Source organism: Tachypleus tridentatus, chromosome 8 (genome assembly GCF_004210375.1).
Source record: "Tachypleus tridentatus isolate NWPU-2018 chromosome 8, ASM421037v1, whole genome shotgun sequence".
Classification (NCBI taxonomy): domain Eukaryota; kingdom Metazoa; phylum Arthropoda; class Merostomata; order Xiphosura; family Limulidae; genus Tachypleus; species Tachypleus tridentatus.
In genome coordinates this window covers 47,005,984-47,019,539 of record NC_134832.1, presented here as the reverse complement: position 1 = coordinate 47,019,539, position 13,556 = coordinate 47,005,984, and the positions used below count along the sequence as shown (strand labels likewise).

At 34.9% G+C, this 13,556-nt stretch overlaps 1 protein-coding gene across 1 annotated transcript in view; it reads right to left on the bottom strand.

Annotated features, from left to right (window-relative positions):
- LOC143223900 (uncharacterized) overlaps positions 1 to 10,652 on the bottom strand; it is an 88,609-nt gene extending 77,957 nt beyond the window's left edge. The window contains exons 1-4 of the mRNA XM_076452375.1: positions 10,629 to 10,652; positions 9,898 to 10,088; positions 5,381 to 5,592; positions 3,375 to 3,738 (exon numbers count right to left, since the gene is read on the bottom strand). Of these exons, the coding sequence (XP_076308490.1) occupies positions 3,375 to 3,738; positions 5,381 to 5,592; positions 9,898 to 10,088; positions 10,629 to 10,652 (791 nt within the window). The remainder of the gene's footprint in view (positions 1 to 3,374; positions 3,739 to 5,380; positions 5,593 to 9,897; positions 10,089 to 10,628) is intronic.
- Between the last annotated feature and the right edge of the window lie 2,904 nt (positions 10,653 to 13,556).

Here is a 13,556-nt window from a genome sequence, read left to right as displayed (position 1 = left end):
ATGGAGTGTACAGGTTGAGGTATCAGAAACTTCAAACTCCTAAGGAAGTACGATCTATAAGATATGGATATGATATAATGGAGTGTACAGGCTGAGGGATCAGAAACTTCAAACTCCTAAGGAGGTACGATCTATAAGATATGGATATGATATAATGGATTATACAGGCTGAGGTATCAGAAACTTCAAACTCCTAAGGAAGTACGATATATCAGATATGGATATGATATAATGGAGTGTACAGGCTGAGGTATCAGAAACTTCAAACTCCTAAGGAAGTACGATCTATAAGATATGGATATGATATAATGGATTGTACAGGCTGAGGTATCAGAAACTTCAAACTCCTAAGGAAGTACGATCTATCAGATATGGATATGATATAATGAATTGTACAGGCTGAGGTATCAGAAACTTCAAACTCCTAAGGAAGTACGATCTATAAGATATGGATATGATATAATGGATTATACAGGCTGAGGTATCAGAAACTTCAAACTCCTAAGGAAGTACGATATATCAGATATGGATATGATATAATGGAGTGTACAGGCTGAGGTATCAGAAACTTCAAACTCCTAAGGAAGTACGATCTATAAGATATGGATATGATATAATGGAGTGTACAGGCTGAGGGATCAGAAACTTCAAACTCCTAAGGAGGTACGATCTATAAGATATGGATATGATATAATGGATTATACAGGCTGAGGTATCAGAAACTTCAAACTCCTAAGGAAGTACGATATATCAGATATGGATATGATATAATGGAGTGTACAGGCTGAGGTATCAGAAACTTCAAACTCCTAAGGAAGTACGATCTATAAGATATGGATATGATATAATGGAGTGTACAGGCTGAGGGATCAGAAACTTCAAACTCCTTCCTAAGTATGATCTATAAGATATGGATATGATATAATGGAGTGTACAGGTTGAGGAATCAGAAACTTCAAACTCCTAAGGAAGTACGATCTATAAGATATGGATATGATATAATGGAGTGTAGAGGTTGAGGTATCAGAAACTTCAAACTCCTGAGGAAGTACGATCTATAAGATATGGATATGATATAATGGAGTGTACAGGTTGAGGAATCAGAAACTTCAAACTCCTAAGGAAGTACGATCTATAAGATATGGATATGATATAATGGAGTGTACAGGCTGAGGTATCAGAAACTTCAAACTCCTAAGGAAGTACGATCTATAAGATATGGATATGATATAATGGAGTGTACAGGCTGAGGTATCAGAAACTTCAAACTCCTAAGGAAGTACGATCTATAAGATATGGATATGATATAATGGAGTGTACAGGCTGAGGTATCAGAAACTTCAAACTCCTAAGGAAGTACGATCTATAAGATATGGATATGATATAATGGAGTGTACAGGCTGATATAATGTAGTTTCTAAAACATCATAATTATACAATAACAAAGTTTTAAAAATTTCACATTTCCTATATATTTCTAGATTTCTCATAATGTTTATTATCTGTAATGAGATTTCTAGATTTCTCATAATGTTCTCATAATGTTTATTATCTGTAATAAGGTTTCTAGATTTCTCATAATGTTCTCATAATGTTTATTATCTGTAATAAGATTTCTAGATTTCTCATAATGTTCTCATAATGTTTATTATCTGTAATAAGGTTTCTAGATTTCTCATAATGTTCTCATAATGTTTATTATCTGTAATAAGATTTCTAGATTTCTCATAATGTTTATTATCTGTAATAAGATTTCTAGATTTCTCATAATGTTCTCATAATGTTTATTATCTGTAATAAGATTTCTAGATTTCTCATAATGTTCTCATAATGTTTATTATCTGTAATAAGGTTTCTAGATTTCTCATAATGTTCTCATAATGTTTATTATCTGTAATAAGGTTTCTAGATTTCTCATAATGTTCTCATAATGTTTATTATCTGTAATAAGATTTCTAGATTTCTCATAATGTTCTCATAATGTTTATTATCTGTAATAAGGTTTCTAGATTTCTCATAATGTTCTCATAATGTTTATTATCTGTAATAAGATTTCTAGATTTCTCATAATGTTTATTATCTGTAATAAGATTTCTAGATTTCTCATAATGTTCTCATAATGTTTATTATCTGTAATAAGGTTTCTAGATTTTTCATAATGTTCTCATAATGTTTATTATCTGTAATAAGATTTCTGGATTCCTCATAATGTTTATTATCTGTAATAAGATTTCTAAATTTCTCATAATGTTTATTATCTGTAATAAGATTTCTAGATTTCTCATAAAACTTGAAATGGTTCATGTCGTTCATGAGATCTTTTAAAGGGAACCTATAATTCAAGTTTCAGTAAATTTAATGTATTTTTAGGTTTTTTTATTTGCTTACTTTGGGAAAAAGATACACAACGATTGGGTATATACCCGTCAAGTACTGGGTGTTTTGTTTTATAAGACAAAAAGTAAAGTGAATGAACTTGTTTATTGAACAACCTAAAACAAAGTTACTTAAATTTCTAGAAATACTACCAGAAGATGTCCCATCATTCTTTCTTCTGTCTTACTTAAGGAAGTGAATTACTTTTATTTTAGCAGATTATGTAGGTTACATTAAAAAACAACAACAACACACACACGCACTTAATGGATTCATTTTACTGTCTTTTCCAAATAATCCAAACTACATTTCTCGATTACTCAAACGATGTATTCAATCATCTTCTTGGGTATTTCAAACAGGTTATTTTGTTTTGAGAGATAAAGCAATTACAGGGATTATCCAGGAAAGGTAAAGTGAATAAAGTGAATAAAGTGGATAAAGTGGATAATCTCCCATTTTTCTGAGTTAATAAAAACGTCAAGGGGCAACAAAATATAATAAGGATTAAAAATGAGGGGGGATATCTCCCCGGTAAAACACATACCATCACCTTATTCTCTGTCATATACACAGTTATTGGAGTCAACCAATTCGGGTTGCTTTTCTTCGGGACCCCATCTACTAGCCACTCCCTAAATCCCGTACTAGATCCCTCCCCCGCTCGTAGGCCCTGCATGGCCAAGCGTGTTAAGGCGTTCGACTCGTAATCCGAGGGTCGCGGGTTCGCATCCCCGTCGCGCCAAACATGCTCGCCCTTTCAGCCGTGGAGGCGTTATAACATGACGATCAATCCGACTATTCGTTGGTAAAAGAGTAGCCCAAGAGTTGGCGGTGGGTGGTGATGACTAACTGCCTTCCCTCTTGTCTTACACTGCTAAATTAGGGACGGCTAGCACAGATAGCCCTTGAGTAGCTTTGTGCGAAATTCAAAAACAAACAAACAAACAAACCCTCACTCGTAACTATTAGATAGATAGAACCTTCTACTAAATTACCTTGTAGGACTGACTCTTGGAGACTCACTACTCCCAACACTCCCGACCAGAGTGGCTGTGCTCGTGGTACTACTTAGGTTTGTAGGAGTGCTCGGACCATTGGTCTCAGTACCATCAGGCGTCAGAGTATCACAGGACTGGGACGACTGGACGGACGAACCAGGAATGGCTAAGAGGGAACTTTCAACCTCTTTTTTGTCTTCCGACTCTTCTGATCCACCGCCTGCATCACATTGTACTGTTCCAGATGGAAAATCCGGAGTTGACGGCTGAAAACCCGGAATCGTCAAAGGCTCAATACCAGGAGATATTGTTGAAGTCTCTCGAATTCTTTTCAAACTTTGTTCTTTCTGCTCTTCTTCGACTACAAAAAGAACAGTTTCAAAACTGGACAGTAAACAAATCATGAAAAACTAATTTATATAGTTTCGTTTTCGGTTTCTTTCTTTATCTTCGCCAACTAATTAACCAATTATCGCAGTGAAACACGACATAAATTGTTTATGAATTTTTAGGATCATTAAAAATGTTCAGTTCTTTTTGTTTTGATCACATTATTAGTACTTCTTGGATCTGTTAAGTAATAATTCTAAAAATAAAGACTTTTTAAATGTAATTGCTTTTAATTAATTGTATATTTCACAATAGAAATATTTCATAAAAACAAGGTGAGTCAACTATGGCAACATAATATTCTATTTAACTTAGAAAATATTCTAATATATAACCGTTAATGATATTATTATTATTAATTGTTAAACTGATATCAACTGTATTATCTGTTGTCTCATTTTGCATAAAATTAAAAATTCCGATTGTTTGTTTCTTTTTGGTTTTGAATTTCGCGCAATCCTACTTTAGGGTTATCTGTGCTAGCCGTCCCTAATTTAGCAGTGTAAGACTAGAGGGAAGGCAGCTAGTCATCACCACCCACCACCAACCCTTGGGCCACTCTTTTATCGACGAATAGTGGGATTGACCGTCACATTTAAACGCTCCCACGGCTGGGGGAGGGCGAGCATGTGTGGCACGACCGGAATTCGAACCCGCGACCCTCGGATTACGAGTAGAACGCCTTAACACGCTTGGCCATGCCGGGCCCTATTCTGATCGTATGTTCACAGAAACAAACACGTTTCCAGGGAAATTCGGTAAATAATATTTTCATTTTAAGAACTACACTTTTAATCTGTCCCCCGCTGGTACTGCGGTAAGTCTACGGATTTACGACGCTAAAATCAGGGGTTCGATTCCCCTTGGTGGACTCAGCAGAGAGCACCCTGTGGCTTTGCTATGAGAAAACACACACACTTTTGTCCGATACAAACAGAACAGATATATAACATATCAGCCTCAATACTTTGAATTTACAAGTGATTTTTTTACCTGTTAAGTCTGTTCTTTATACAATGTTATTTTCCACAATCCAAATACATTTTTCCGATACTAACATTAAAAATAAATTTTTCAGTATTGCGCATGATCAAAACAATCCATCTGTTACAATATAAACAACGTCAATAAACGTTCTTCTTTAAGACACATACGAAAATACCAGAAAAGTCAATTATTCACACATATATACCATAATATAAGGGTTTCACACAACCTGTAAAATATTGTATCTCAAAATACTGGAGAGCAAAATACTAAAGATAGAATTACCCTTTGATCATTTTTATTAAACTTTTTATGACCTGAACTGTTTTGAAAGTGAGTTGTTGTAAAGAGATCAACTTAAACATACTCTGGTCTGTGTTGTTCTAAAATATCAACTTAAACTTACTATGGTCTGTGTTGTTTTAAAATATCAACTTAAACTTACTATGGTCTGTGTTGTTTTAAAATATCAACTTAAACTTACTATGGTCTGTGTTGTTTTAAAATATCAACTTAAACATGTTATGGTCTGTACTGTTTGCATATTTTCAACTTTCAGTTATTATGACCTGTACTGTTTACGTATGTTCAATGTACACTTGTTATGGCCTGTAACGTTTACTCACATTTTCTGTGGCTTAGACGCCAGTGCTGTTGGTTTCGAAGAGCCTGGAGTGGTTGAGGTTGATAAACATTTGACAAACCGTCCGAGGTTGAAAGACTCTGTTCTCTGTCACTGACACCAGAAGCTCCACTTTCACGTCTTGTGTACTCATAGTCAACGTACGTCACGCCAAGTTCGGTTGGAGCGTTTTCAGCAGATATGGCATCTAGAGACCTGCATGAACCAGCTTGTTATGTCCAGCTGTTTGAAAGACACTAGAAACACAGCATAAACATTTTACTTGTTTTTTATTAAGTACAGAATGAACTGATCGTGTTTTTAAAGCTGTTCTCTGGAGGATTCTTTAACTTGACGTCAATAACAAAGTGATTGTTTATTAAATTTACATTTTGAAGCATTCTGTGCATCTTGGTTAGTCATCCAAGATATCAGAACAAGTTACTCAAAATACCAGTATTAGTCACCCAAAACACCAGTATTAGTTACTCAAGACATTAGAATCAGTTACCCAAGACATCAGGATTACTTACCCAAGACATCAAGATGAGTTACCCAAGATACCAGCATTAGTCACCCAAGAAACCAATATCAGTTACCCATAACACCAATATTAGTTACCCAAAACATCAGTACCAGTTACTCAAGACATCAGGATTAATTATTTGAGACACTAGTATTAGTTACCGAAGACACCAGTATTAGTTACCCAAAACTACAGCATTAATTACCCAAAACACCAGTATTAATTATCCAAGACATCAAGATAAGTTCTTCGAGACATCAGGATTAGTTACCCAACACAACAGGATTATTTACCTAAGACATCAGTGTTAGTTACTCAAGACATAAGGAATAATTAGTTATCCAGACATCAGAGTCAGTTACCCAACACAACAGGATTATTTACCTAAGACATCAGTGTTAGTTACTCAAGACATAAGGAATAATTAGTTATCCAGACATCAGAATTAGTTACCCAACACAACAGGATTATTTACCTAAGACATCAGTGTTAATTACTCAAGACATAAGGAATAATTAGTTATCCAGACATCAGGATTAGTTACCCAACACAACAGGATTCTTTACCTAAGACATCAGTGTTAGTTACTCAAGACATAAGGAATAATTAGTTATCCAGACATCAGGATCAGTTACCCAACACAACAGGATTATTTACCTAAGACATCAGTGTTAGTTACTAAAGACATAAGGAATAATTAGTTATCCAGACATCAGGATTAGTTACCCAACACAACAGGATTATTTACCTAAGACATCAGTGTTAGTTACTCAAGACATAAGGAATAATTAGTTATCCAGACATCAGGATTAGTTACCCAACACAACAGGATTATTTACCTAAGACATCAGTGTTAGTTACTCAAGACATAAGGAATAATTAGTTATCCAGACATCAGAATTAGTTACCCAACACAACAGGATTATTTACCTAAGACATCGGTGTTGGTTACTCAAGACATAAGGAATAATTAGTTATCCAGACATCAGGATTAGTTACCCAACACAACAGGATTATTTACCTAAGACATCAGTGTTAGTTACTCAAGACATAAGGAATAATTAGTTATCCAGACATCAGAATTAGTTACCAAACACAACAGGATTATTTACCTAAGACATCGGTGTTAGTTACTCAAGACATAAAGAATAGTTAGTTATCCAGACATCAGAATTAGTTACCCGACACAACAGAATTATTTACCTAAGACATCGGTGTTAGTTACTCAAGACATAAGGAATAATTAGTTATCCAGACAAAAGTATTAGTTACCAAACATAACAGGATTATTTACCTAAGACATCAGTGTTAGTTACTCAAGACATAAAGAATAGTTAGTTATCCAGACATCAGGATTAGTTACCCAACACAACAGGATTATTTACCTAAGACATCAGTGTTAGTTACTCAAGACATAAGGAATAATTAGTTATCCAGACATCAGGATTAGTTACCTAAGACATCAGTGTTAGTTACTCAAGACATAAGGAATAATTAGTTATCCAGACATCAGAATTAGTTACCCAACACAACAGGATTATTTACCTAAGACATCAGTGTTAGTTACTCAAGACATAAGGAATAGTTAGTTATCCAGACATCAGGATTAGTTACCCAACACAACAGGATTATTTACCTAAGACATCGGTGTTAGTTACTCAAGACATAAGGAATAGTTAGTTATCCAGACATCAGGATAGTTACCCAACACAACAGGATTATTTACCTAAGACATCAGTGTTAGTTACTCAAGACATAAAGAATAGTTAGTTATCCAGACATCAGGATTAGTTACCCAACACAACAGGATTATTTACCTAAGACATCAGTGTTAGTTACTCAAGACATAAGGAATAATTAGTTATCCAGACATCAGGATTAGTTACCTAAGACATCAGTGTTAGTTACTCAAGACATAAGGAATAATTAGTTATCCAGACATCAGAATTAGTTACCCAACACAACAGGATTATTTACCTAAGACATCAGTGTTAGTTACTCAAGACATAAGGAATAATTAGTTATCCAGACATCAGAATTAGTTACCCAACACAACAGGATTATTTACCTAAGACATCGGTGTTAGTTACTCAAGACATAAGGAATAATTAGTTATCCAGACATCAGGATTAGTTACCCAACACAACAGGATTATTTACCTAAGACATCGGTGTTAGTTACTCAAGACATAAGGAATAGTTAGTTATCCAGACATCAGGATAGTTACCCAACACAACAGGATTATTTACCTAAGACATCGGTGTTAGTTACTCAAGACATAAGGAATAGTTAGTTATCCAGACATCAGGATAGTTACCCAACACAACAGGATTATTTACCTAAGACATCGGTGTTAGTTACTCAAGACATAAGGAATAATTAGTTATCCAGACATCAGGATTAGTTACCCAACACAACAGGATTATTTACCTAAGACATCAGTGTTAGTTACTCAAGACATAAGGAATAATTAGTTATCCAGACATCAGGATTAGTTATCCAATACAACAGGATTATTTACCTAAGACATCGGTATTAGTTACTCAAGACATAAAGAATAGTTAGTTATCCAGACATCAGGATAACTACTAATGATCAAAATTTTATGTACTTAAGTTTTTTATTTTTTGTAGAGCATACATTCACCATAATAAAATAACCCGGAAAGTGTCTCCAAACTGGTATATCGGAAGTTGTTATAAAGAAAGAATTATATCCAGAATTCCAGCTGGTTGGATCACTATCTCATAACAGAATTGCAGCTATAAATTCATCATTTTTTTTTACGGAAAAGGTGAATGATTGGCTTATAATAAAGCGTCATGTCATGTAAGGCAGGACTTCTCAGGGAATAAGTCTAAGGCTGTCTCTCCCAAAGACAAATTTTGAAGTTTAAAGATGCGTTTTTTTTCAGTCATTCACGGGAAAGAAATTACTTATTATTAATCGTGGAAACATTAATAATTTAAATCTCCTTGCATCTTTAAATTTACATCTGTATTTAGTTAATCTAACTTTAAATTACAAAAGCTTCTGTCAATTTAGGCATGTTAGCTTCTGCATTTCGATGCTAGGTTGACAAAGCGTGTCCCTATTAACTGAGCAAAACTGAAAAACGTAAGTTGAGCTGCTATCTTTCATAATAGCAGTTGCAAAAGTGTGACACATTCACCTGTTAGTATCAAGGACTAGAGTTCGTGATGTCTAATATCACATCACATGTGCGCTATTTACAGACAAGTTGGACTACTTCTCACCTTATAACGAACTTCTTCACGTAACAACAGGATATAAAATAGTGTGAAGAGCTTCTTCACGTAACAACAGGGTGTGAAATAGTGTAAAGAACTTCTTCACGTAACAACAGGGTGTGAAATAGTGTGAAGAACTTCTTCACGTAACAACAGGGTGTGAAATAGTGTGAAGAACTTCTTCACGTAACAACAGGGTGTGAAATAGTGTGAAGAACTTCTTCACGTAACAACAGGGTGTGAAATAGTGTGAAGAACTTCTTCACGTAACAACAGGGTGTGAAATAGTGTGAAAAACTTCTTCACGTAACAACAGGGTGTGAAATAGTGTGAAGAACTTCTTCACGTAACAACAGAGTGTGAAATAGTGCGAAGAGCTTCTTCACGTAACAACAGGGTGTGAAATAGTGTAAAGAACTTCTTCACGTAACAACAGGGTGTGAAATAGTGTGAATAACTTCTTCACGTAACAACAGGGTGTGAAATAGTGTGAAGAACTTCTTCACGTGACAACAGGGTGTGAAATAGTGTGAAGAACTTCACGTGACAACAGGGTGTGAATAATTTCTTCACGTAACTAAAGGTTTTATAAGAATCTGTTATGAAGAAAATTAGACTTTCGCGCGACTTTCAGTTACTCAGACGTTTTTCCAGATTAAGCCTGCAGAAATTAAATACACTTAGATAAAAATAATAATATTGTAGATTTTCAAAGTTCACTGAAAATAATGGTTACGTTCTTACCCCGTCGACTCCTGAAAAGATATGTTCAACTGTATCTCAGGGTTGTAATACACTTTTTTCAGCGCCTTGAGTACGGTGACAGCGTCACTAAACGCCCTGTAGGTTAGTAGGAACGTGTTCAAAAAGTCGATACTCAGGAATCGTAGGTCGGTGAGTCTTTCGAACAGTCTTTCTGGACTGGCATAGCGTATCTGGACGAGTCAGGTTAATTTAGAATTACTTTAGTTTACATACAAATAACGACCATGTTCACTCTGAGTTAAACTTTAGGGTACGTTAATCAATTACTACTAGCGTTAGAAACAAAATAACTGACATGTGATTAACCACCAGGATTTATTTACTTTATACTAAAAGATATAGAATATTATCCCTTAATATTTAACAAAGAATCAGTATTAAAATGAGAAAAGAGGACAAAAACAAGCCCACAATATTAGATGGGACTTAGTTGAACCATACTTAAAAACAAACCCACAATATTAGAGGGGACTTAGTTGAAACATTCTTAATATAAATTAGTTAATTAAATACTCAGATGTTTGTAACTACAATCGTGATATGTTTGTGTTCATTACTAGCTTCATCAGCGAGAGTAAAATATTGTAATTCGTTACGTATCAATTTATTTGATTTTAGGAACATCTGTGTGGGACTAGCGATTGTTTGATAAAACAACAATGTAATGACGACCGTGTGGTGGTACTTAGTGGACATTAACAATTCATTACCGTGTGATGGTACTTAGTGGACATTAACAATTCATTACCGTGTGGTGGTACTTAGTGGACATTAACAATTCATTACCGTGTGGTGGTACTTAGTGGACATTAACAATTCATTACCGTGTGATGGTACTTAGTGGACATTAACAATTCATTACCGTGTGATGGTACTTAGTGGACATTAACAATTCATTACCGTGTGGTGGTACTTAGTGGACATTAACAATTCATTACCGTGTGGTGGTACTTAGTGGACATTAACAATTCATTACCGTGTGGTGGTACTTAGTGGACATTAACAATTCATTTTATCTTGACATAATTGTGTCAAAATAATTATTTTAGACAAAGCATATGTTTTTCGCAAAATGCACAAATGATGACATTCAAAAAAGGTCAAAGATGTGGTGACCTTCAAAAGGAGGTGAGTGATATGAATCCAACAGTAATTTAAAAAATACTTAAAAAGAAAGCTAAAACGAGACAGTGTATGGAGAATGTTGAGAGACAAACATATGACAAATTAACCTCAACTATGATCCAACAGTTATATATATATATATATATTGAGTAATGATATATATTGTTATATGTTAATTAGTGCCTGTGCTATTATGGAAGGATGATACAAATGCCATCTCTATAATTTTATTTACATTGATTAAAAAGGGTTGATGCTAGCTATCCCCACATTAACTTTATTTTAAGTTTTTATTCACGTGTTTTTATAACATGTTTCAGTACACATAGGAAATTTGTATTTATAACCAAGTTCTAAATACAATACGTTTCACACTATAATATTTATTGATTGTCTATTATAATTGTTGGCTGGTAATTTCTGTTTCACCCTGTATTTAAGTTCTTTAAAGAACAACAAACGTCTGTAAGAAAGCTGACTACAAGGGGTAATGATACTATTGTTAACACAAGAATTATGATTTTTAAATTACTTCCAGTTATTAATAATACTTATAGGAGTAGGTACTACGTTTGAAACTGCGTAACTTCAGTGAAACTAGATGAAAATACTGTTTTGGTTTTATAATGTAATAAGGAAAAACAATAAATTCAAACGTTTTACTATATTTACAGACATTACCAGAACTTGTGATTAGTAATTACATATATATTGTTACAAAAGTAAACACTGTACCGTATTGTAACGTCCTAATGACCTATGAGGAGATATTTAAAATAACATTTCGATTAACAATACGAGCCATCCATACATAGGCAGTGCTGCCACCTGTTTGATGACTGATACCGTGTTAAAATAATGTAGTCAAAAAAGTTACATACACTATGGCGCAGGGGTTCTTTTTATATGCTTGTACATGGTTGGGGAAGTGAACAGGAAGGAATAGAGAAATTATCCTTTCGTTTGGTAGATATTATTAATAGCACAGGTGCAACTCTAGTAAGTTCTGATGATTTAAACAGATGGAGCTCCAGTAAGTTCTGATGGTTTAAACAGGTGCAGCTGCAGTAAGTTCTGATGGTTTAAACAGGTGCTGCTGCAGTAAGTTCTGAAGGTTTAAACATGTACAGCTCTAGTAAGTTCTGGTGGTTTAAACAGGTGCAGCTCTAGTAAGTTCTGATGGTTTAAACAGGTGCAGCTGCAGTAAGTTCTGATGGTTTAAACATGTGCAACTCTAGTAAGTTTTGATGGTTTAAACAGGTGCATCTGCAGTAAGTTCTGATGATTTAAACATGTGCAGCTCTAGTAAGTTCTGATGGTTTAAACAGGTGTAGCTGCAGTAAGTTCTGATGGTTTAAACAGGTGCAGCTCTAGTAAGTTCTGATAGTTTAAACAGGTGCAACTCTAGTAAGTTCTGATGGTTTAAACAGGTGCAACTCTAGTAAGTTCTGATGGTTTAAACAGGTGCAACTCTAGTAAGTTCTGATGGTTTAAACAGGTGCAGCTCTAATAAGTTCTGATGGTTTAAACAGGTGCAACTGTAGTAAGTTCTGATGGTTGAAAAAGGTGCAACTCTAGTAAGTTCTGGTGGTTTAAATAGGTGCAGCTTTAGTAAGTTCTGATGGTTTAAACAGGTGCAGCTGCAGTAAGTTCTGATGGTTTAAACAGGTGCTGCTGCAGTAAGTTCTGAAGGTTTAAACATGTACAGCTCTAGTAAGTTCTGGTGGTTTAAACAGGTGCAGCTCTAGTAAGTTCTGATGGTTTAAACAGGTGCAGCTGCAGTAAGTTCTGATGGTTTAAACATGTGCAACTCTAGTAAGTTTTGATGGTTTAAACAGGTGCATCTGCAGTAAGTTCTGATGATTTAAACATGTGCAGCTCTAGTAAGTTCTGATGGTTTAAACAGGTGTAGCTGCAGTAAGTTCTGATGGTTTAAACAGGTGCAGCTCTAGTAAGTTCTGATAGTTTAAACAGGTGCAACTCTAGTAAGTTCTGATGGTTTAAACAGGTGCAACTCTAGTAAGTTCTGATGGTTTAAACAGGTGCAACTCTAGTAAGTTCTGATGGTTTAAACAGGTGCAGCTCTAGTAAGTTCTGATGGTTTAAACAGGTGCAACTCTTGTAAGTTCTGATGGTTTAAACAGGTGCAGCTCTAATAAGTTCTGATGGTTTAAACAGGTGCAACTGTAGTAAGTTCTGATGGTTGAAAAGGTGCAACTCTAGTAAGTTCTGGTGGTTTAAATAGGTGCAGCTTTAGTAAGTTCTGATGGTTTAAACAGGTGCAGCTCTAGTAAGTTCTGATGGTTTAAACAGGTGCAGCTCTAGTAAGTTCTGATGGTTTAAACAGGTGTAGCTGCAGTAAGTTCTGATGGTTTAAACAGGTGAAACTCAAGTAAGTTCTGATAGTTTAAGCAGGTGCAACTCTTGTAAGTTCTAATGGTTTAAACAGGTGCAGCTGCAGTAAGTTCTGATGGTTTAAACAGGTGCAGCTCTAGTAAGTTCTGATGGTTTAA